At 46.5% G+C, this 26,176-nt stretch overlaps 1 protein-coding gene across 1 annotated transcript in view; it reads left to right on the forward strand.

Moving 5' to 3' along the window:
- Positions 1 to 26,176, forward strand: part of LOC140388213 (histamine N-methyltransferase-like) — a 61,406-nt gene that overhangs the window by 19,171 nt on the left and 16,059 nt on the right. Inside the window, exons 3-5 of the mRNA XM_072472011.1 lie at positions 11,919 to 12,026; positions 20,545 to 20,675; positions 23,073 to 23,166. Coding sequence (XP_072328112.1) covers positions 11,919 to 12,026; positions 20,545 to 20,675; positions 23,073 to 23,166 — 333 coding nt within the window. The remainder of the gene's footprint in view (positions 1 to 11,918; positions 12,027 to 20,544; positions 20,676 to 23,072; positions 23,167 to 26,176) is intronic.

The raw sequence follows: 26,176 nt of genomic DNA on the forward strand, positions 1-26,176 counted from the left end.
GAGAGGTGAGTGAGCCGGGACAGTGAAAACAGTGCGAGAGGTGAGTGAGCCGGGACTGTGAAAACAGCGCTGGAGCTGAGTGAGCCGCGACAGTGAAAACAGCGCGGGAGCTGAGTGAGCCGCGACAGTGAAAACAGCGCGGGAGCTGAGTGAGCCGGGACTGTGAAAACAGCGCGGGAGCTGAGTGAGCCGCGACAGTGAAAACAGCGCGGGAGCTGAGTGAACCGCGACAGTGAAAACAGCACGGGAGCTGAGTGAGCCGGGTCTCTGAAAACAGCGCGGGAACTGGGTGAGCCGGGACAGTGAAAACAGCGCGAGAGGTGAGTGAGCCGGGACAGTGAAAACAGTGCGAGAGGTGAGTGAGCCGGGACTGTGAAAACAGCGCGGGAGCTGAGTGAGCCGGGACTGTGAAAACAGCGCGGGAGCTGAGTGAGCCGGGACAGTGAAAACAGCGCGGGAGCTGAGTGAGCCGCGACAGTGAAAACAGCGAGGGAGCTGAGTGAGCCGGGTCTCTGAAAACAGCGCGGGAGCTGAGTGAGCCGGGACAGTGAAAACAGCGCGAGAGGTGAGTGAGCCGGGACAGTGAAAACAGTGCGAGAGGTGAGTGAGCCGGGACTGTGAAAACAGCGCGGGAGCTGAGTGAGCCGGGACTGTGTAAACAGCGCGGGAGCTGAGTGAGCCGGGACAGTGAAAACAGCGCGGGAGGTGAGTGAGCCGGGATAGTGAAAACAGCGCGGGAGCTGAGTGAGCCGCGACAGTGAAAACAGCGCGGGAGCTGAGTGAGCCGCGACAGTGAAAACAGCGCGGGAGCTGAGTGAGCCGCGACAGTGAAAACAGCGCGGGAGCTGAGTGAGCCGGGACTGTGAAACAGCGCGGGAGGTGAGTGAGCCGGGATAGTGAAAACAGCGCGGGAGCTGAGTGAGCCGCGACAGTGAAAACAGCGCGGGAGCTGAGTGAGCCGGGACTGTGAAAACAGCGCGGGAGCTGAGTGAGCCGCGACAGTGAAAACAGCGCGGGAGCTGAGTGAGCCGCGACAGTGAAAACAGCGCGAGAGGTGAGTGAGCCGGGACAGTGAAAACAGTGCGAGAGGTGAGTGAGCCGGGACTGTGAAAACAGCGCGGGAGGTGAGTGAGCCGGGACAGTGAAAACAGCGCGGGAGCTGAGTGAGCCGGGACAGTGAAAACAGCGCGGGAGCTGAGTGAGCCGGGACAGTGAAAACAGCGCGGGAGCTGAGTGAGCCGGGACAGTGAAAACTGCGCGGGAGGTGAGTGAGCCGGGACTGTGAAAACAGCGCGGGAGGTGAGTGAGCCGGGACAGTGAAAACAGCGCGGTAGCTGAGTGAGCCGGGACAGTGAAAACTGCGCGGGGGATTTAAAAAGCGCGGGAGCTGCGAGTCGGAGCGGTGATTTGAAAAGATCGCGGCCTAGTTTCGGGAGCCGTTCGGAGGAGGAGGAGCAGTCTCTGTCAGGGAAAGAACCTGAGAACATCTAAGACACTCAGAGGGTAAGAAGGTAAGTAAGTGATTTTTACTCATTTTTACTTTGATACCTTTTTCAAATTGTGTGTGTCGGGGGGAAACTGAATTGACATCACAGAAAAGCTGTGACCTGAGTGGCTGCTTGGGAATCTACACTAAATTTAAAAAATTAAGCATTGGTAACTAATTAAACATAATTACTTAATTATAATTTAGAGGAATATCTAAGCCAGAGATCGGAGAGTACTATATTTAGCTTTCGCATTTTTATTAGAAATCTAGTTCTAGGAAACAGATAGTTAACAGTAACTTTGAAATATAAAAAAAAATATTTATAAAAAAAAATAAAAAAATTTAATTTTAATTAATTGACGCAATGTCAGTTAGAGGGGTGCAGTGCTCTGACTGTGAGATGTGGCAGGTCCGGGAGGCTTCCAGCATCCCGGATGGCTTCATCTGCAGAAAGTGCACCCAACTGGAGCTCCTCACAGACCGCATGGTTCGGTTGGAGCAGCAATTGGATGCACTTAGGAGCATGCAGGTGGCGGAAAGCGTCATAGATCGCAGTTATGTAAATGTGGTCACACCCAAGGTGCAGGCAGAGAAATGGGTGACCACCAGAAAGGGCAGGCAGTCAGTGCAGGAATCCCCTGTGGTTGTCCCCCTCTCGAACAGATATACCCCTTTGGATACTGTCGGGGGGGATAGCCTATCAGGGGAAAACAGCAGCAGCCAGAGCAGTGGCACCACGGCTGGCTCTGATGTTCAGAAGGGAGGGTCAAAGCGCAGAAGAGTAATAGTAATAGGGGACTCTATAGTCAGGGGCACAGATAGGCACTTCTGTGGACGTGAAAGAGACTCCAGGATGGTATGTTGCCTCCCTGGTGCCAGGGTCCAGGATGTCTCCGAACGGGTAGAGGGCATCCTGAAGGGGGAGGGCAAACAGGCAGAGGTCATTGTACATATTGGTACTAACGACATAGGCAGGAAGGGGCATGAGGTCCTGCAGCAGGAGTTCAGGGAGCTAGGCAGAAAGTTAAAAGACAGGACCTCGAGGGTTGTAATCTCGGGATTACTCCCTGTGCCACGTGCCAGTGAGGCTAAAAATAGGAAGATAGAGCAGCTAAACACGTGGCTAAACAGCTGGTGTAGGAGGGAGGGTTTCCATTATCTGGACCACTGGGAGCTCTTCCGGGGCAGGTGTGACCTGTATAAGAAGGACGGGTTGCATCTAAACCGGAGAGGCATAAATATCCTGGCCGCGAGGTTTGCTAGTGTCACACGGGAGGGTTTAAACTAGTATGGCAGGGGGGTGGGCACGGGAGCAATAGGTCAGAAGGTGAGAGCATTGAGGGAGAACTAGGGAATAGGGACAGTGTGGCTCTGAGACAGAGTAGACAGGGAGAAGTTGCTGAACACAGCGGGTCTGGTGGCCTGAACTGCATATGTTTTAATGCAAGAAGTATTACGGGTAAGGCAGATGAACTTAGAGCTTGGATTAGTACTTGGAACTATGATGTTGTTGCCATTACAGAGACCTGGTTGAGGGAAGGGCAGGAATGGCAGCTAAACGTTCCAGGATTTAGATGTTTCAGGCGGGATAGAGGGGGATGTAAAAGGGGAGGCGGAGTTGCATTACTGGTTCGGGAGAATGTCACAGTTGTACTGCGGGAGGACACCTCAGAGGGCAGTGAGGCTATATGGGTAGAGATCAGGAATAAGATGGGTGCAGTCATAATGTTGGGGGTTTACTACAGGCCTCCCAACAGCCAGCGGGAGATAGAGGAGCAGATAGGTAGACAGATTTTGGAAAAGAGTAAAAACAACAGGGTTGTGGTGATGGGAGACTTCAACTTCCCCAATATTGACTGGGACTCACTTAGTGCCAGGGGCTTAGATGGGGCGGAGTTTGTAAGGAGCATCCAGGAGGGCTTCTTAAAACAATATGTAGACTGTCCAACTAGGGAAGGGGCGGTACTGGACCTGGTATTGGGGAATGAGCCCGGCCAGGTGGTAGATGTTTCAGTAGGGGAGCATTTCGGTAACAGTGACCACAATTCAGTAAGTTTTAAAGTACTGGTGGACAAGGATAAGAGTGGTCCTAGGATGAATGTGCTAAATTGGGGGAAGGCTAATTATAACAATATTAGGCGGGAACTGAAGAACATAGATTAGGGGCGGGTGTTTGAGGGCAAATCAACATCTGACATGTGGGAGGCTTTCAAGTGGCAGTTGAAAGGAATTCAGGACCGTCATGTTCCTGTGAGGAAGAAGGATAAATACAGCAATTTTCGGGAACCTTCGATGACGAGAGATATTGTAGGCCTCGTCAAAAAGAAAAAGGAGGCATTTGTCAGGGCTAAAAGGCTGGGAACAGACGAAGCCTGCGTGGAATATAAGGAAAGTAGGAAGGAACTTAAGCAAGGAGTCAGGAGGGCTAGAAGGGGTCACGAAAAGTCATTGGCAAATAGGGTTAAGGAAAATCCCAAGGCTTTTTACACGTACATAAAAAGCAAGAGGGTAGCCAGGGAAAGGGTTGGCCCACTGAAGGATAGGCAAGGGAATCTATGTGTGGAGCCAGAGGAAATGGGCGAGGTACTAAATGAATACTTTGCATCAGTATTCACCAAACAGAAGAAATTGGTAGATGTTGAGTCTGGAGAAGGGTGTGTAGATAGCCTGGGTCACATTGAGATCCAAAAAGACGAGGTGTTGGGTGTCTTAAAAAATATTAAGGTAGATAAGTCCCCAGGTCCTGATGGGATCTACCCCAGAATACTGAAGGAGGCTGGAGAGGAAATTGCTGAGGCCTTGACAGAAATCTTTTGATCCTCACTGTCTTCAGGGGATGTCCCAGAGGACTGGAGAATAGCCAATGTTGTTCCTCTGTTTAAGAAGGGTAGCAGGATAATCCCGGGAACTACAGGCCGGTGAGCCTTACTTCAGTGGTAGGGAAATTACTGGAGAGAATTCTTCGAGACAGGATCTACTCCCATTTGGAAGCAAATGGACGTATTAGTGAGAGGCAGCACGGTTTTGTGAAGGGAAGGTCGTGTCTCACTCACTTGATAGAGTTTTTCGAGGAGGTCACTGAGATGATTGATGCAGGTAGGGCAGTGGATGTTGTCTATATGGACTTCAGTAAGGCCTTTGACAAGGTCCCTCATGGTAGACTAGTACAAAAGGTGAAGTCACACGGGATCAGGGGTGAGCTGGCAAGGTGGATTCAGAACTGGCTAGGCCATAGAAGGCAGAGAGTAGCAATGGAGGGATGCTTTTCTAATTGGAGGGCTGTGACCATTGGTGTTCCTCAGGGATCAGTGCTGGGACCTTTGCTCTTTGTAGTATATATAAATGATTTGGAGGAAAATGTAACTGGTCTGATTAGTAAGTTTGCAGACGACACAAAGGTTGGTGGAATTGCGGATAGCGATGAGGACTGTTGGAGGATACAGCAGGATTTAGATTGTTTGGAGACTTGGGCGGAGAGATGGCAGATGGAGTTTAATCCGGACAAATGTGAGGTAATGCATTTTGGAAGGTCTAATGCAGGTAGGGAATATACAGTGAATGGTAGAACCCTCAAGATTATTGAAAGTCAAAGAGATCTAGGAGTACAGGTCCACAGGTCATTGAAAGGGGCAACACAGGTGGAGAAGGTAGTCAAGAAGGCATACGGCATGCTTGCCTTCATTGGCTGGGGCATTGAGTATAAGAATTGGCAAGTCATGTTACAGTTATATAGAACCTTAGTTAGGCAACACTTGGAGTATAGTGATCAATTCTGGTCGCCACACTACCAGAAGGATGTGGAGGCTTTAGAGAGGGTGCAGAAGAGATTTAGCAGAATGTTGCCTGGTATGGAGGGCATTAGCTATGAGGAGCGGTTGAATAAACTCGGTTTGTTCTCACTGGAACGAAGGAGGTTGAGGTGAGACCTGATAGAGGGATACAAAATTATGAGGAGCATAGACAGAGTGGATAGTCAGAGGCTTTTCCCCAGGGTAGTGGGGTCAATTACTAGGGGGCATAGGTTTACAGTGAGAGAGGCAAGGTTTAGAGTAGATGTACGAGGCAAGTTTTTTACGCAGAGGGTAGTGGGTGCCTGGAACTCGCTACCGGAGGAGGTGGTGGAAGCAGGGACGATAGTGACATTTAAGGGGCATCTTGACAAATACATGAATAGGATGGGAATAGAGGGATACGGACCCAGGAAGTGTAGAAGATTGTAGTTTAGTCGGGCAGCATGGTCGGCATGGGCTTGGAGGGCCGAAGGGCCTGTTCCTGTGCTGTACATTTCTTTGTTCTTTGTTGTTCTAAACCAAAACTACTCTATTTTACACTACTTAACTTGATTAGGTTTGCACACTTTACTGAGTGACCGATAATAGTACTGAATCTGTTATATAGGAATCAATAATTTCTCTAATTTATAAACTACACTATAACTCAACCTCACACTATCCTTCTGCATCAAAATCTCCATCAGCTTCTCCCAGCAGCCTTTGAGATGATCGCTCAGTAATGCCATCTAGTGCTGATTTGCATGTAATCTCTCGTTAACCCTTTACTATACATATCGTTATACCATTCTCCTCAATTACTTCCTCATAGCCTCATACTCATCCCTCAAGGTCATCCTCCACAAATGTTTTTTAATTCCATCCTCTTCACACATGTCACTTCTCACATTCAAATCTCTCTGGCTTCTCTCCTTGCCGGACAAGAGAGTTCACAATTCCATTGAGAGGCAGAGAACCGGGTTCATACTGAGGCTGTTGCCACATTGACAGCTGCACAGGAATGGGTGCGTATATCAGGGGGGCACATTTGTAAGGCAGAATTTGGTGGAACCTTGAACTCTCCCACCCAACGTCCATTCTACATCCTTGCCACCCTCTGTGCTTCTTCCATTTGGTGTTCAATATGTAGGAGTACAGATAATCAGCTGAGTGGCGTGAGAGTTGCAGGAAATTATAATCTGCACAAGGTTTTCTTGCCCATGTTTGACCTGCTGCCATGAAACTTCAACAGTCAATGTTGAGGGCTCGCAGGGCATATCACCCCCCTCCTCTCTATAACACTGTGCCACCATCTTTGTTGAATCTTTCTTGCCGGTGGAACAGGAGATACCCAGTGATGGTGGTGGTGATTGTTGGGACATTTTGAGGTATGATTCGGTACTTACCAAAGTAAATATGGCCATTGCTCGGCTATTCTGTGAGATGCTGGCCCCACTTTTGACACAAGACCCAACAAGGTTGGTAAGGAGAACCTGGCAGGGTCAGCACAACTAGTTGTGCCATTGTCACTACAAGTGCCAAGGTCAATGCACAGTAGTCAAATTTCATTTTTTTAAACTTTTGATACAACTGAGTGGCTTGCTAGGCCATTTTAGAGGGCATTTCGGAGTCAATCATATGAAAATGTAGGCTTCAAATGAAGTTACTGTGAAAAGCCCCGAGTCGCCACATTCCAGCGCCTGTTCGGGGAAGCTGGCACGGGAATTGAACCGTGCTGCTGGCCTGCCTTGATCTGCTTTCAAAGCCAGCGATTTAGCCCTGTGCTAAACCAGCCACTATTGTTATTGGTCTGGAGTTACTTGTAGGTCAGAGCAGGTAAGGAGCAGACTTCCTTCCCAAAAGGTAATTGGTGAACCAGATAGCATTTTACATCAATCAACAATAATTTCCTGGTCGCCATTACTGACACTCGATTGTCACGATGTAAAGAAATCATCTTTATTGTCACAAGTAGACTTACATTAACACGGCAATGAAGTTACTGTGAAAAGCCCCGAGTCGCCACATTCAGGCGCCTGTTCGGGTACACAGAGGGAGAATTCAGAATTCTCAGATGGTACGGGAATTGAACCCACGCTGCTGTCCTTGTTCTGCATCACAGACCAGCTGTCTAGCCCACTGAGCTAAATCAGCCCCCTCTAGTCTGTGAGACCAGACCCCCAAATTTGTTACAATCCTCTGTCCAGCCTTCATGGTCTTCTTTTCTATCTGAGCTAACCTACTACTGACACTGTCCTCATGTGTTGGCCAGGCTATCCTCCAGCATCGAAGCAGAGGCACAATCCCAGCTCCTCAGCCACACTGCTGCCAACGACTGCTTCTCATGGAGCTGCCACCTGCACTCCAGTTTCACCGATCTAACACTGCCTTTAGGCTTCCTTTGTGTCCCAGCAACCCAAGAGAGCTGCTACCAGCAACTGTTCCAGGGCCCTTTCAAAGCCCCAACTTCTCAACACCCTGGGAAAGTCCTGTTCCATGTCTTCTTGGCTGCACTAGTTAATACTACTCCTGGTTCTCCTGAAACTCTGATATTAGCAGCATGGAGCTACCAATGGCTCCTGGGGGTGCTCTGAGCCCAAGCCCAGCACGGAGCCGATGACAACTCTTCAGCTTCATGGAGCTGACTCTCCTCCCTGCCTTCTGTCACATTGGCTCATTTTCTAGTCGCTAGCTAGTAATATAAAGGAAGTCAGGAAGAGTTTTTTTCAATATATAAAAAGTAAGAGAGAGGCAAAAATAGACATTGGACCACTGTAAACTGTGACTGGAGAAGTAATAATAGGAAACAAGGAAATGACAGTGGAACTGAGTAGTTACTTTACATCAATCTTCACGGTGGAAGACACCAGTGGGATGCCAGAGCTCCAGGAGAATCAGAGGGCAGAGGTGAATGCAGTCACCATCACTAAGGAGAAGGTTCTGGGGAAACTGAAAGGTCTGAAGGTGGATAAATCACCTGGACTGGATGGGCTACAGCCCAGGCTTTTAAAAGAGATAGCTCAGGAGATTGTGGAGGGATTGATCATGATCTTTCAGGAATCACAGGAGGCAGGAAGGGTCACAGAGGACTGGAAAGTGGCGAATGTAGCACCGCTGTTTAAGAAGGGAGGGAGGCAGAAGGCGATAGATTTTGGGCAGTTAGCCTGACTTCGGTCATTGGTAAGATTTTATCATCCATTATTAAAGATGAGATTGCAGAGTACTTGGAAATGCATGATACAATAGGACTGAGTAGGTACGGCTTCATCAAGGGAAGGTCATGCCTGACAAATCTGTCAGAGTTCTTTGAGGAAGTAAGAAGGAAGTTAGACAAAGGAGAACTAGCGGACATGATTTATTTAGATTTCCAGAAGGCCTTTGACAAGGTGACGCAGAGGAGACTGTTAAATAAGTTAAGCACCCATGGTGTTAAGGGTAAGATCTTGGCATGGATAGAGTATTGACTGACTGGCAGAAGGCAGAGAGTGAGGATAAAGGGGTCTTTTTCAGGATGGCAGCCAGTGAGTAATGGTGTGCCTCAGGGGTCTGTGCTGGGACCACAACTTTTCACAATATCCATTAATGATCTGGAAGAAGGAACTGCAGGCACTGTTGCTAAGTTTGCAGATCATACAAAGATTTATAGACGGGCAGGTAGTATTGAAGGAGCAGGCGGGCTGCAGAAGGACTTGGAAAGGACAGGAGAGTAGGCAAAGAAGTGGCAGATGAAAGACAATGTGAAAATGTGTGAGGTTATGCACTTTGGAAGGAGAAATGGAGGCAGAGACTATTTTTTAAATGGCAAAAGGCTTCGGAAATCAGAGCACACAGGGACTTGGGAGTCCTTGGGCATCATTCTCCGCCGGCGGGAGTCTCCGTTTTGCCGGCGCCCGGGGGTTTCCCGACGGCGTGGGGCTGCCCCACAATGGGAAACCCCATTGACCGGCCGGTGTAACGGAGCATCCCGCCGGCGGGTCGGGGCAGAAATGTGGCGGGGCGGGATGGAGAATTTTGCTCCTTGTTCATGATTCTCACAAGGTTAATGTGCAGGTTCAATCGGCAGTTAGGAAGGCAAATGAAATGTTAGCATTCATGTTGAGAGGGCTAGAATACAAGTCGAGGGAAGTACTTCTGAGTCTGTATAATGCTCTGGTCAGATCCCATTTGGAGTAATGTGAACAGTTTGGGGCCTGCATCTCAGGAAAAATGTGCTGGCCTTGGAATAGGTCCAGAGGGGATTTACAAGAATGATCCCTGGAATGAAGAGCTTGTCGTATGAGGAACGGTTGAGGATTCTGGGGCTGTACCCGTTGGAGTTTAGAAAGATGAGGGAGGATCTTATTGAAACTTACAGGATACTGCGAGGCCTGGATAGAGTGGTCGTGGAGAGGGTGTTTCCACTTGTAGGAAAAACTAGGACCAGAGGACTCAATCTCAGACTAAAGGGACAATCCTTTAAACTAAAGATGAGGAGGAATTTCTTCAGCCAGAGGGTGATGAATCTGTGGAACTCTTTGCCGCAGAAGGCTTATGAGGCCAAATCACAGAATGTCTTTAAGACAGAGATACATAGGTTCTAGATAGGTTTAAATCACTGAGTATCTTTCTGACAAAGATAGATAGGTTTAAATCACTGAGTGTCTTTATGACAGAGATAGATAGGTTCTAGATAGGACACAGTCCGAGCCACCACGTGAGGTTGATGAAAACAGAGAGCACAAGGGATCCACACCGTTGTGAACTCGACCCATCGGGGCGGAGCATGTTTTGGGATGCTCCGACCCCGGTTCGGCCATAAAAAGGGATTCTCCAACCGATCGCCGATTACGATATCAGCGTCGGGCAACGGAGAATCCCACACATTATCATAAAGTATGTTACATAAGGTCACCAATATCTAGATGTCCTCCTCATTTTACTTTTCTTATTTACCTTGGTATAATCCCCCATGGCTGGTTCCAGGAGCAAATCTTCCCTTCTTGGGATTTTTACACATAAGGAGCGGGATTCTCGAATTCTCCGGCGCCGGTTTTTGGGCGGGGCAGGGACGGTCGGAGGCCGTTGGCAGATGTCCCCCTGGGGATTCTCCCGGCCCCGATCGGCCGAGCGGCTGCCCATTTTCGGCCAGTCCCGCCGACGTGGATTCGACCAGGTCCATACTGATGGGACCTGGCTTTGAGAGCGGCCTGCGGAGTCCTCGGGGAGGGGCGCAGGAGGAGCCGGCCCCGGGGGCGGCCCCCACGGTGGCCTGGCCCGTGATCGGAGCCCACCGATCTGCGGGAGGGCCTGTGCCGTGGGGGCACTGTTTCCCTCTGCCCCGGCCTCTGTAAAGCTCCACGATGATCTGAGCAGGGAAGAAACCCCCTGAGCATGCGCAGGAAACACAGCAACAGTTCTGCGCATGCGGCAGAACATGCTGGTGCTGCTGCGCATGCGGCAACTCGCGCCGGCCGGCGTAGGCTCTTCGGTGGCGATTGACAATGCGCCAACCACTCCAGCGCCGGCCGAGCCCCAGGAGGTGCGGAGGGTTCCACATCTCCCGGGCGGCCCGACGCCGGAGTGGTTCACGCTACTCCTTAACGCCGGTACGCCCCCGCCCCCCCCCCCCAGCCGATTCTCGGAGAATCCTACCCGAGGTTAGAAAGGAGCGCTGTACACATGGGGTGGGATTCTCCGAGCCCACCCCTGGTTGGAGAATTGCCGGGGGCGCGGGAAATTCCCACCATGATGCTACGACGCTGGGCTGACGAATCTCTGGGGACGGGAGAATCAGCGCTAATCACGCCCGCGCGGTCGCCGCGGCGCCGGTCAGAGGCCGCTGAAATAGGTCCCCGCAGCGATTCTCCGCGGGCGACGGGCCAAACACCCGCCGGCATGGTTCTAACCTGGTACCACCCGTCGGGAGCACAGACCCGGCGCCGCTGTGGGCGTCCTGATGAAGGGGGCGGGGGGATCTGACTCCAGGGTGGGCCTGAACGGGGTCCAGGCCCCCGATCGGGGCCATCCAATCGGCGGGCAGCCACGATCTGGAGGGGGCCTGCCTCCGTCCGCGTGGCCCACTGTATAGTCTGCGCCATGTTGCTCCACGCCGGAGCAGAGATGGCACCTACGCGCATGCGCCGGCGTGGAGACGACCGTCGCTCGCATGCAGGGCCTCCTTTCGCCGCCAGAGCAGCGCGCAGCTCTCTGGCGCCGTGCTAGCCCTCTGAACAGCGGCTAGTTGCTGGGCCAGGAGGCCCGTTGACCCCGGCAAAAACCACTCGAGTGTTTACGCCGGCGTCAACGTTTGTCCGGGATTCCGGAGAATCCCGACCCAGGGATTGACTCCATTCCCTTATCTCGTCAGCTATCTCAACTGTTCAATTAATATCAGAGTCGTTTCAATCTCCGCTGATTATTATTCACCTAATATGTATGATCTGAAATTAAAATGAAAAATAGTCTTTGAGTGAATTGGATAAGTCAATAAAAATACATTTAGCTTGTTGTGTTTTTGCAAAAGTACATTGCTGTCAGATGAGTGCAAATTGATTAGAATTGCTCTGAACTTTTGAAATTTAAAACAAGTGAATCCTATCAGATTCAATGCAGCTGATCTACTTGCATTGAAAATGTGCTGTAATGAATTCATGGACAGAAATGTTGTGTTTTTCATTCAGGTGAAGTGGACATTAAAATTCTTGGCAAAATTCAATCCAAACATCCTGGCCTTTCTATTCACAATGAAGTGGTGGAGCCAAATCCACACCAAATCACCAAATACAAAGGTATTGATTAAACTTCAATGTTTTTATGCACCATGGGTTTTCATTTGTTTCAGCCATTAACTCATCTTTTATCTGTTTCCTGTTGTGACCATGGGGTGGAATTCTCTGTTTCGGAGACTCAGTGGGGTGGTGGGCAGGTCCAGCGGTGCCTTTCCCGCCGACCAGAATGATGGGATCCGGGGCCACATTCTGTGCTTGGAACATCATTAATTATGCACAGGCGTGTTCCCCTCGGAATCTCCCGGTGGGATGACAGCTGATTAGTCCACCCACCTTAGATGATGGGTTCAAAGGACCTGACGCCATATTTAAAAGCCAGTCCAGCACACTCATATCACTCTCTCCAACTCACCTGTCTTCACCAGTCCATGCAGGGAGGAAAGGCTCGCAGCTTCAAGAAGATGGATGTTTCTGGATTCAACCACCTTTGCTGCAATCCCACCATCTCTGAAGCACCCATATCCCACCTGAACCTCTACCCACCGCCTCTGGAGTTTTCATCCATCTCCTCTCTGTAAATTATGTGGCACTCCTTTGACCCCCTTGTTTGTAAGCTGTTTAGGCAGGCTTGTAAGGGTTCATCTTCCCCCCATTGGGCTTCCCTCTGTCTTCCATTGTTTGTGTTCTTCATCCACCTCCTTACGCCTCGGCGTGCCATTGCGAGACTCTTCCCTCTGCAGGTTTCTTGCACAGCCCTCCTTTTACATTGCCCACCTTGCGTTCTTCAGGCCACCAATCACCCCTCCACCACCAAAACCCCCCCCTGCTTCACCTCGTACACCAACCCCTGGTCAAACCTTGGACATTTCGTGTAGTGGTTGCATCTGTTTTACTGCACAGTGCTGTCCAAATAGATAGAGGTGTGTTTCGCTGGGAAGGAGGGGGGGGGGAGGGGGGTGGTGAGGGTGTACTCCCCAACCCCAGGCACAGTACTGAACTGAGACAGTGCCATAGCATTGTCTATGGTCAAGCAGCACAGTGCTATCCATGTATATCAACTCCACATGGAGATGAAGGGCAGGAACCGGTCTGCCCAGGCAGAGTGGTGAATGGCAGAGCAGGAGCAGTGCAGCACGATGGCAGAAAGGTTTTGTTATACTCACCTCAAAGTCTCTTGCAAATTGAGGACTGCCTTATGCCTGCCTCTCTTGCGCAATCGGGGTTGACGCCGGCATGACGTAAGATCAGAAGTCCCGACAGTATTCAGGTGGGCAGCTGTGTTATCAGGTATTCATGAGGTGCAAATGGTGTTTGCACCACCTGCCAGTGGGATGACTGACCTGCCATTAATGTGCCATTGGTAGAATTGCAATGTAATTTTATGCCAGCGGTTTTCCGACTTTTTGGCTCTTGCCACATTATTTGCACCCACCTGCCACCAAACCCACCAGACAGGTTGGCAGAATACCGTCCCATGTGTTACTGATCATAGAACCAGCTGTTTGTTGTAACCAATGTGAAATGACTGTAACCCTTTTTGGCAAAAATAAGTGAATTGTTTGTGAGTGATAATCTTCTATAATTATGTCCATGATTATTAGGTTAATATTGTTGTTTTGGATGAGGTTTTGCATTGCACTCACTGGACTGAAACCATGTATAATCAATTGCAACAAAACATTAAAAAAACATATGGTGAGAGCACAATGTTATTCTGTGAGGAGCGTTAAAACTTTGAAATGAAAACTAAGGATCAAAATCAGTTTATTCCCTGTTTTGGAGCTGGTCAGAAGTATGGCAGCAGTGTCTTCCTGCAGGAATGATGGAATTTTGCAAAGGAAAGTCAGGAACAACCAGCTTCCAATTATTTCTTGGACGCTCAGTTAGTCCTCCACACGCATCCACTTCATAACCTTTTTTCACATAACAACTTGTGTTCTGGAATTTACTGTTTGATAGGACATTTGAAGGAAATTGAATAGAAACTTCCAAAATGGAATTGGAGAAACACTTGAAAAGGGAAAAGAATTCGTAGGGCTATGAAGAAACAACAGGATGTAGGAATGTGGGCTTGCATTGACCAGATAACTTAATGTTTATGGTATCAACACAATGAATGAAAGCAGCGTTCAGTTCTACTGAATAGGGCTTTTTGTGAACTAGGCCCAAGGTAACATCTAAAAAAATGAACAGCTTATTTAAAGGCCTGGCTTAAATGTCAAACACATATTGTCTAGTCACATTTTATATTAATGAGGATTAAAGAGCTCAAATAAACCATATAACCATGGTATCGCAATACTTATAGAATTCAGTATCTTCTTGACTCCATGTTATCTAATGTCTACTTCGTATGTTTTTATTAATACAGTGTAATTTTGTGTTAGCATGTATGGAATATAGAGATCTGAAAAGGAAACTGATATCAGTGTTCTAGTAAATCACTGTTTGCCATGCTGATACTGTAAAGTGCGTCACTGAGCTCTTATAGTGAATTGTTATCTCCAGACTTAAAATCCTATAATGATATTGAATTGTAATATTTGTGTTGACCAATTATACATGTTGTACTGTACTCATTTAAAACAAAAATCTGATTCTATAGTTATGACAACTGATGTGTGGGTTCTCTTATACTTAAAATAAGAAAGCAAATCAGAAAATGAAAATAGTCCAACTCAGGGTAATAAAACTAATTATGAGTCTTTCTATTAGCAGGCTGAATCATATTGGTAGACACTGAGAGTGGGTACATAAGATAATGATAGGGATTTTAACTATCAGCTGTATTGAAAATTGCATTGTGCATTTTGCAAACGGAGTCTGATAGGAACAAGTAATGGAGGATCCATGTCAGCTCCAACAGTTCTAATTCTAAACATTTCCAGCTGAATATATAACTGTTTCTGTCCCAAGATCTTCATAACAGCTACAAAGATCTTAGTAACACAACATCCCTTTAAACACACCAGGTGGCAGTGGTCAAATACACTCTCCACTCTGAACCACAAGTGTATATCTGTGGATTTCTCTCTTCAGAATCCACCCAGATGATTGTCACATGAGAAGTTCCAAACTTCATTCCAAAAATGTGCTTTAAAATCTCCTTTCACAATAATGCTTTCAATCCAAAATCTAGTCCTCATTTTTCAAATGATTCTTTTTAACAAAGCTTCCACTCCACTTTTAACAACAAATCAATATCCAGATTTTACTACTTTCCCATAAGATTTCTACAAGCAGTTCATAATTTATTTAACTATTGATTCCCATGCTCTGTTAAGGTTGAATCAACCTTTTGATTTACCCCTGAAGTCTGATTTCCCACTTTAAATCTAGTTACTGTATTGTAATTGAAAATATGGAAAGATGTATCATTTGAAACATGGAAGTCTGGCAATATCTGGTCTGAGAGAAACATGAGAGACTACAGGGCAAGATCCCACAAAGGGTTAACAGCAGCTGCAACGAGCAGGATTGTAAAATGCAGATAGCCTTGGTTAAGCAAGCTTAGCAAACTAAACAAAACAGGATTTTTGTATGAGGCTAAAAACAATGGTTCACACCTTCATTGAAATTAACCATCTTAGTAAGCATCTGGAAAAGCATGGATGAGGGTTTCACTTGAGTTAGGTGATAAATGTAAACCTTTCAAGTTATAACCAAGTGGATTTTTAGCATTACGCTAAAAGCAATGATTCACACCTTCATTGAAGTAAAATCAGCAGATAGAAAAGAATGAATTTGGTGACAATTCTAGGTGTGAAGCTCTGCTAACACCAAGTAAATTAAAGAAAACTGGAGACTATCAGTCTACGAGAAACATAATTTAAAGCCAATATCAAGCTCAAAATTATGAGCTGGGGAAATTGGAAAATAAAACTATAGAAATGACAAGAACCAAGATTCACACCCCTCTTGAAATCAAAGCATTTTGAACATCGCAAAGGACAACGTAATCAGGTCTGAGGGCTGAGGCCATGCCCAAAATGAATACTTAGTCGTGTTAGAAAAATTTAGATTAAAGATACCTTTTACAATCAAAGTGAAATAAAAGTTACTTTACAATAAAGCCATAAAAACGTAATAACTGTTAGAAAGAGAATATAAACCCAGAGACCAGAGTAGAAACTACCAGAACTCAGAGAGAGAGAGAGAAGCATGGAAAGAACAAGAGAAGCAAGCAGAGTCAGCTTACAGTCAGCACGGACATGGGAAAGATAAGGCATAGCAGCCGAGCTAAAACAGCTGATACATCTAAGGAAGACTAGAATTTAAAGAGGAGGCAGAGTCAGCTCAGAGATAGCCAGCAGAGCCAGCTCTCACAGCTCGGTACATGTGAAAGATAGGACACAGCAACCGAGCTCACCAGTGAATACATCGAAAGAAGACCAGACTTTAAAGAATATTGATTGTCAAGTTGGGCCTGAAGGTCCCTTCAACCAACCAGAAGGATCCAGAAACAAGATCTTTTTACTTTTCTGTAAAGACAGTAATTGCATCTTTTAAAAAAATATATATATAATAATAAAATAACTTAAAATTTTAACCTGAAATAGTATTTACTCCAAAGTCTACTTTACTTACTTAGCAATGCGGGACTCAGGATCAATGCTACTAAGTGGTAAGTAGATGAAATCTTTGGTGAAGATATGGATTATACCGGGGGTTAACTTGAAAATATAGTTTGACCTGAATAGCACCCAACGAAGCCTGCATCGGAGTCAGGGAGTGAGAATCCCTGTTCACCATTTAGAATTTTGGCCCTTTTTGGTATCGGGGGAATTCTAAGAATAGTGGTGAGTTTTTAACTTCAGTATCTGTCTGTTTAATTCAGAAAGTTTCTCTTGAATTCTCCTGAACAATACCGTGGTCTCTGTTATCTTATCTCCAGCTTTCTTAAAACATTAATTCTAACCCATTCCCTGGTTACCTGGGCATTTATTAGTTCTTTGGCAAGCCTGCCTCTTTGCAGCTCCTGTCCTGTCAGAGTTGAGAGATCTTCACTCCCTCGTGACCTGTCTCCAATTGCAAACAAATTCAGCTAAAAACTAAAGTCAAAAGATTTTCTACCTTCCAAGACCCACCAGTTGCTAACCCAGCTCTGCTAGTTTGGGGGGGCTAGGCCATCAGAGGCCCTTAGGTGTTCGACCTCTAGGTAGGGTGGTGTGCTGGCACTCCCATTGCTACCCAGGAACCTTGACACTGACAGCCTGGGATCCTGGTAGTGGCACCTTGTCACGTTGCTCTGGTGGCACTGCCAGGTAGACATGGACACTGCCAGGGTGACAGGCTAGCAGTATAAAGGTGCCAGGTTGCCCGTGCCGAGAATCTGGACCACAGCTGCCCAGACCTTATCAGGTGAGGTGTGGGGGGGGGGCCTTGAGGACCCACGGATTGGTAAACTGAGACATTGGAGGGTACGGAGGCCATGGGGGGCTGAAAGATTAGGGCGCCAGTGCAGGAAATGAGTTTAAGTACGGCCTTGGCGATGCATTCTTCGCCTAGGCCCAAATATAAATCAGAGTCCCATACAATAGCAAGGTTATTCTTAGCACTTCAAGAGCTGGAAAAAACCCACGAAACACACCCAAAATGGGACTCTGTTTTTTTCCATTAAATCACGCCCCATAACATTTACTTGTTCTATTACTTGGAGGAACCCGAGTCACAGGACTGCTAATTAGTTTTAACAAAGAAACATTCATTAAACATAATTATAATACACTGCTCCTTTACTCCCGCTTTAGCTGAAAAATTATGCAAAGGTTTTAGAATTGATATAGATTACAAAATACACCTTAAGATACAGTGGTCTGATTAAAACATCAAGTTCCTTTTAAGCACATAAGATGACTGTATTTAAATACACGCTCTACTCTGAACACAAGTTAGTGTCCGTGATTTCTCCTCAGAATTCCCCCTGCATGATTGCCACATGAGAGTTTCCAAACTCCACTCCCAAAACACACTTTTCTCATAAAAGTGATTTCTCTTCGCAGTTTGCCTTCAAAAATCCAGACCAGGGGCGGGGACGGGAATCGCGCCGGTTGGCGGGCCCCCCCGCTCGATTCTCCGGCCCGAATGGGCCGAAGTCCCGCCGATAAATTCCCTGTCCCACCGGCGTAAATTAAAGCACCTATTTACCGGCGGGACAAGGCGGCGTCGGCGGGCTCCGGGGTCCTGGGGGGGGCGTGATCTGACCCCGGGGGGTGCCCCCACGGTGGCCTGGCCCGCAATCGGGGCCCACCGATCCGCGGGCGGGCCTGTGCTGTGGGGGCACTCTTTCCCTTCCGCCTCCGCCACGGCCTCCACCATGGCAGAGGCGGAAGAGACTCCCTCCACTGCGCATGCGCGGGAAACTGTCAGTGGCCGCTGATGCTCCCGCGCATGCGCCGCCCCGACATGTCATTTCCGCGTCAGCTGGCGGGGCAACAAAGGCCGTTACCGCCAGCTGGCGGGGCGGAAATTCCTCCGGCGTCGGCCTAGCCCCCCAATGTTGGGGCTCGGCCCCCAAAGGTGCGGAACATTCCGCACCTTTGGGGCGGCGCGATGCCCGTCTGATTGGCACCGTTTTGGGTGCCGGTCGGCGGACATCGCGCTATTTCGGGAGAATTTCGCCCCAGGTTTTTCAAATGACTCTTTTAAACAAAGCTTCTGCTCCACTTTTAACAACAAATTCAGTCCACGATTTTACATCACGTCCTTTGTTTTGACTGTTTTTACACAAACTCTGAGATCCAGCCATCATTTTCCATCATTATTTCAACTCACAGTCCACAGGCTGTAGTAAAATCTCACCAAACCTGAAAATCACTTCAGATATCTTTTGGCATTTCAGCCTTCTTCTCAGCTCTGTCTGTCTTTACTGAACAGTGCTCTGTTCAAGTATATTTAAACTCAGACTTCTTGGAAACTTCTTTTCATTTCTCTAGTTTCCCTAACTAGCCACTCTTCAGATCTATGCACATGTTTTCTTCATTATTGCTCCATGTTATGTCTTTTCTTCCAGCAAAGCTGAGCGATGTGTTTCCTCTCTAGCCTTCTGAATAAACGACTTCTCACAGAGCTGTGAGAGCTCTTCTCTGTCACTACCGTCTTCAACTGCAATCAAATTAGCTGAACTAAAACTTAAAAGCTTCTCTATCTCACAAGGCCCCATTTGTGAAGCAACACCACATGCCTTTTATTTATTCTTCATGGCATAGCCCTCATTAAGCACAATAAAAATACAGTAGGTACTTAACACACAAAGAAACACCTTTGTCCAGCATGAACCTATCTGTAGGTTTTACCTTTCCAGACACAGAAACATTAAGTTAAACTCACTTTACTATTCCATATTCCTAATGTTTACCAATGCAGATATAAATCCCTTAAAACTACCTTTGTTTTCCGAACAGCATTTAAAACTATACCTTGGGCGGGATTCTCCGATTGCCGACTCCGAAATTTAATTCGGCGATTGGCCGGAGAATCCACTTTTTCACCGAAATCGGGGGAGGTGCCGTATTACGGATGCTCTGCCCCATCAAAAACGGCATAATCACTCAGGATGTCACCTGAAACCCTCCCTGATTCTCCGCCTTCGATTAGCTGACTCCCAGATGGCGTTGGTCACATGTCCTCACAGTTTTTGGGGAGCTCGCGTGGCAGCTGCAGACTGTGTCCAGCGCCACCACAGTCGAAAGGTGAGCCATTCCGCTGGCCGAGAGGGCTTCACCCAGGGCTGTGGAGACTGGTGGGGGGTGATCCAGGCAGGGGTAGTGAGGGGGGTTACAGGAGGGCACTATCTGGCAGGCCGGGTCTGCGTATGGTCGGCACCATGTTGTACTGCGCAGCCTCCGCAGGAAGCCGCCATGCACTTGCACAGCCACGGGCCCAGCAAATCTCCATCCATATCTGCAGGTAAAGCTAGAAGGTATATGTGGCTTGCCTGCCAGCCCCCCACTGGGCGGAGCATCAGTGGGAGGGCCCCGCCAACTTTTTCATTTTAAACCAAGACACTTCCTCCAGACATAGCCTCAAAATCGGAGAATCCAGCCCTTATTTCTAACGTCTACAAATACAAATATAAATCCTTTAAAAACATCTTTGTTTTCCTAACAATTGTTCCTGCACTGATTCTGGGTCAAACGTCTGGAAAATCCCTCCCTACCAGCAGCCTAGGTGTATCAATACCACAGCGGTTCAAGAAGGTGGTTCACCACCACTTACTCAGGACAAGTAGGGATGGGCAGCGAATGTAGGTCCTGCTGGTTCTTTCCACATCCCAGGAAAGAATATAAACAAATGAAGGATTCCAGCAATTTCCATTAGACTTACTGATTGATGATGTGTACAATTTGACCCATCGATAAATTTTCATCAGTAAGTGTGATATGCTGAAATGTGAAAATAAAAGCACAATGTTTATATCTGTGCAATTTCCCCTCAGCTTGACACTAACTGGCCACTTCTAACCAGTCAACAATGTCTTTCAAGAGACTAGGTATGACAAAACAGCAAACAAAAAGATTGTGTTTCCAATCATTTAATGAACACAAAGAACTACCTTCTAAATCTTCCTTTGTTGCAGATCTTGTGAAAGAAAAGACTCAAGGACTTAACATCTCCTTCACTTGGAAGCAGATGCGCTCAGAAGAATATGAAAAGCAAAACAAGGAGAGGAAGGAAAGCAGAAAGTTTGATTTCATTCACATGGTCCAGGTAACTGCAGTTTCGATGAACTTTACAATCATCCAAAGCTTTCACATATTTCAGTCAGATATTGCTTGGTGTGAGGGGAAAAGGAACTTGACTTTAAATAATAAAGTTCCTTGAGTGTGGAACGTTTGGAGCTTTCAAAGAGCTGACACAGACATAATGGTTTGAATTGGTCTCCTTCACTCCTCTATGTTTCTATGATTATATGTTTCAATGGATTGTAGATTAAAAATATATTAGCAGATGAATAAAACAGTTGTAAATAATATGACGTCAAAGATTGTTAAGAACCTGCAATATTTGGGTAATTCAATAGAACACTCTGTTAGATACATTTCTGAGACTTTGGAATTCAGATGCACTACAGAGAGAATCTATTCTGTATATCAGTGTTTTTTGTGAAATGTATTTTAGGGAGCCTTTCCTTTTTTATAAATAAATTTAGAGGACCCAATTATTATTTTTTTAATTAAGGGGCAATTTAGCGTGGCCAATCCACCTCACCTGCACATCTTTGGGTTGTCGGGGTAAAACCCACGCAGACACGCGGAGAATGTGCAAACTCCACACAGTCAGTGATCCAGAGCCGGGATTCGAACCCGGGTCCTCAACGCCGTAGTCCAAGTGCTAACCACTGCACAACGTGCCGCCTTTTGGGGAGCCTTTCCTGAAGTCAGAAATATATTGTAGGAGAAACGCAGAGCTTGCTGGTATATGCCAGCATATAATAACAATAATAATTACATTTGGCTTTTGGCTTGTACAACCTTGGGTTATGGAGGGAAGAAATCCTGGAAGCAATCAAGCAGTTTCTATTGGAAATTACCTGTTTGTGCATAATGGGTGTGCGTAGAAATACATTTTGCTGTGATGGCACTTGCTCATTACAAATAAACCTATTGTCATTTATTGTTTATGCTCACAGAGGAAAAAAACTGTTTCGCTGTGGTGCCTGTCATCCCGAGGATACTATAACACAGCATAAATCAATGTGTTCAGATTGAGGGTTAGAAATTGGGAAGAAAATATATATTTTTTATTTAAAGTACCCAATTTTTTTTCTCCAATTAATGGCTAATTTAGTGTGGTCAATCCATCCACCCTGCACATCTTTGAGTTGTTGGGGTGAGACCCACGCATACATGGGGAGAATCTGCAAAATCCACATGGACTGTGACCCGGGGCCAGGATCAAACCTGGATCCTTAGTGTCGTGAGGCAGCAGTGCTAACCACTGCATCACCGTGCTGTCCCCTAAAATAAATTTATACATTGCTATTTCAAAGATCAATTTATCATTTCTCAATAAGATTGACATTATTGGACCAAATATGCTATTGAAGCTTATTCGTTACCTGAGTATTCAAATATTTCTGAGTAGAGAATGGAAAATAATGGGATTGGCAGACTTTCTATCACATCTCCGGCCCTCCAAGTTACTGTAGTTATTTTCCTCAGCCCCTCCTGGGGATTGTTTGCCCACTACAATGTTGTCCTAATGCAGGACACTTAGAAAGCAGGGGAAGGTCGGGGTTCACTGGAGCTTCCATTTTCATTCCCAAATACCTCCCAAAAAACTGTAGGGGGAGATGTTCAGTTTGGCCAGTTATTGAGGTGGCCTAAGCACTCATTCAACACAATGATTTTGATTGTTCTTGGCAATTTTGCCAAAATGCATTTTTTAAAGGAGTCAGCAGCGTTCAACACAGTGGTCTGACTTTGTCAAAAAGGGGAAAGTCCACAATAGCTCAAAATAATCCATCCCAACATTTTCTGCCTCTATTCAGATGAAGGACACTGAAGCATAATTACTGGAGTGGTAATCCTGCACTGTTAATATATGCAAAAGCAGCTTACTCTTACAGCTTACTCTTCAACCAGTGCTGCAACGATCACTGCAAGAAATTTGTGGCCAAGGCTATTGTCCCAGAAATGTCTCGTGCTGCAGAAGACTGGAAGATCAGAGCATTATTACAACGCTCCAGGGAAAGGGAGAAGTCTGGAAAGGAACCAGTAGAGAAGAAATCTTCAAAAGTTTTGGTGTCAAGTAGCTGATTGCCCCAGGGGTTCATCTGGAAATTTTCCAAAGACCAGGACACAACACAGTAGCTCTGTGCTGAGGCCTTGCCAGGATGTGTTCGAATTCCAGGATGTGAAATTTCCACAGTTTGCAAAACGCCCCCTTGGACAGTGAGAAACCAGAGAATACAGGGTTCAAACCCTGGTAGAAGCAGGTTCAGCCCCATGTTAATACCCTCCTGCCAGAAATGTGCCAGGATTTCCCTTTGATCCAAAACAGAAACTAAAGGCACATTGAGAACCGTACCGCAATTATTTTTGAGAAAAGGATTTATCTTTCTGAGGATATATTTGCATTCTCTGGTTTTTTCCCTTTCTTTAGATGTTGTACTTTGTACAAAGTGTGCCTGATACCATCAAGTACTTCCACAGCCTTCTGGAAACAAATGGCAAACTTCTAATAATACAGGCTTCTGGTACGTGATGTTTGGCATTTCTGATATTCTAGTTTCCTTTCGCGAGGGACTGCCAGGCCAACGCAAATTGAAATTCGACAGGGGAAAAGACAATCAAATGTCACATCATTGCTATTCATCTTCCTCCTGATATTTAATGCCATACAATCTGGCATTTATGCAAAAATTTTGTAACTATCAGAGCTACTCCTTGAAAAAACTGTGGGAAATTACAGACCAGTTAGTTTAACATCTGTTGTTGGAAAATTGTTAGAATCAATCATCAAGGACGTAATATTAGGACATTTGAAAAGTCAAAGCTTTATTCAAGAGTGTCAGCATTGTTTTTTTTTAGGGCAAATCATGTTTGTCGAATTTGCTAGAGTTATTTGAAGATTTAACAAGCAAAGTGAATAATGGGAATCTGTCGATGTAGCACATCTGGACTTTGGAAGGCATTTGGTAAGGTGCCGTATAGAAGGCTAATTCACAAGGTGAGATCACATGGGATTAGTGGTAACTTATTAGCTTGGATAGAAGACTGGCTGATGGACAGGAGACAGAGAGTCGAGATAAATGCATGGGCAGCACGGCAGCATTGTGGATAGCACAATTGCTTCACAGCTCCAAGGTCCCAGGTTCAATTCCGGCTTGGGGCACTATCTGTGCGGAGTCTGCACATCCTCCCCGTGTGTGCGTGGGTTTCCTCCGGGTGCTCCGGTTTCCTCCCACAGTCCAAAGATGTGCAGGTTAGGTGGATTGGCCATGATAAATTGCCCTTAGTGTTCAAAATTGCCCTTAATGTTCGGTGGGGTTACTGGGTTATGGGGATAGGGTGGGAGTGTGGACCTTGGGTAGGGTGCTCTTTCCAAGTGCCGGTGCAGACTCGATGGGCTGAATGGCCTCCTTCTGCACTATAAATTCTATGATAATCTATGAAATGCATCTTTTCTGGATGGCAAGATGTAACCATTGGGGTGCCACAGTGTTCGGTCCTTGGACCCCAGCTATTTACATTCTCTATTAATAAATTGGATGCAGATATAGAAGGTTCCATAGCCAAATTTGCAGATGACACAAAAATAGATGGGACAGTAAGTTACAATGAGGAAATAGGAAACTTACAAATGGATACAAATAGGTCAGAAAAATAAGCCAAAATGAGGCAGATGGAGTTTAACATGGATAAGTGTGAGGTCATGCATTTTGGTTGAAAAAATGGGAAAGGGAACATTTGATCTAAATCGGGAGAGGCTTTGGGGTGCTCCAATGCAGAGAGAGCAGCGTGTCCTCGTGCATGGGTGCAGGTGCAGCAGTTAATAAGGAAAGCAAATGGAATGTTGGCATTTATAGCAAAACAAATTCAATATAAAGGTAAGGAAGTGTTGTTGCAACTATACAAGGTATGAGTGAGATTGAACCTGGAATATTGTGCACAGTTTTGGTCCCCTAATTTGAGGAAAGATGGGTGGCATTAGAGGCAGGTCAGAGACGATTCACAAGATTGATTCCAGAGATGAGGCGTATGAGGCGAGATTGAACAGTTTCGGCCTATACTGTCTAGAGTTTAGAAAAATGGAGGGAGATCAAATTGAGGTTTACAAGATGCTAAAAGATATGGATAAAGTAGACGTGGAGCAGATGCTTTGTCTTGTGGAACAAGAGGTCATAAGCTTGGAACAAGAAGTAGAAAATTTAAAACAGATTTGAGGAGAAACTATTTCTCCCAAAGGGTTGTGAATCTGTGGAATTTGCTACCCCAGAGTCTGGTGGATGCAGGGACAGTGAGTCAATTAAAGGAAGAATTAGACAGATTTTTAGTTCACAATGGATTGAGGAGTTATGGAGAATGTGCAGGAAAGTGGAGTTGAGGCCATAATGGAATCAGCCATGGACACATTGGAGGTGTTTAGGCTCGGGAAGCTAAATTTCCTACTCCTGCTCCTCGGTCATGTGTTCTCGGGAGGAGATGCTCTGGCTGATTTTACAATCCAGCTTTTGGTCTGTAGCTTTGTAGGTAACAGATGAGGAACATATCAGCCATGTTAGAATGGCGCAGCATACTCGATGGGCCGTAAAGCCTAATTCTACTCCTATATCTTGTGAACTTATGCAAAGCCTAAAGACTTATAAGCGGTGCAGAGAATGTAGCGTTACATGAATAATTGCACTCTAATATATAGCACCAAAGGTTACATGAATGTCCCTTGAATACCTTCTTCCACTTCTTGCCACACACATTTCCCGAGTTGCTGGAGCAGTCTCCGACTGTCAGATTGCAGAATGGTGTCCTTTCTCCTCACATCTGCGTTCACAGCAAAATCAAACATCACTCTATCCACGTCATGCTGCCAAACTAATATCGGCATGTGAAAATCAGTTCACGAAGGCCATGTGAATCCTGAATAATGTACGATATACATTATTGATCTGGAAGAAGGAACTGAGGGCATTGTTGCTCAGTTTGCATATGATACAAAAATATGAATGTGTGGCTTGAGAAAAGGTGCAGGAGGGAGGGATTCAGATTTTGGGGACTTTGGAACCGGTACTGGGAGAGGTGGGACCATAACAAATTGGACGGTCTGCACCTGGGCAGGGCTGGAATCAATGTCCTAGGGGGGTGTTTGCTAGCGCTGTTGGGGAGGGTTTAAACTAACGTGGCAGGGGGATGGGAACCAATGCAGGAAGTCAGCTGAATGAAGGACACACATATTTATACTCCTCCTACTGGGCGGGGCCAGCCGGCAGGGGCTACCAGCGAACCTATAGTACAGGTCCTACCTTACATCCCCTAATACAGGTGTACAGTGGTTAACCACATTCACCTCCTGTTAAAAATGAGTTTGGCGGGGGTGGTGCGGAACTATATACAGTGTTGAACATTATTTACTGTGTCGTAGAAACAACATGGAGAGAGAAAAAAAATTGTCCATTTTGAAGGTCCAGTTAAAGGTTCAATCTGTCTGGAGCCTTGACGTTCCGCTGGCAGCGGAGTAATGGTGGCGGCGACGGCGGTGCTGGCCTGCTG

The sequence above is a fragment of the Scyliorhinus torazame genome, chromosome 2 (genome assembly GCF_047496885.1).
Source record: "Scyliorhinus torazame isolate Kashiwa2021f chromosome 2, sScyTor2.1, whole genome shotgun sequence".
In the NCBI taxonomy this organism is placed as follows: domain Eukaryota; kingdom Metazoa; phylum Chordata; class Chondrichthyes; order Carcharhiniformes; family Scyliorhinidae; genus Scyliorhinus; species Scyliorhinus torazame.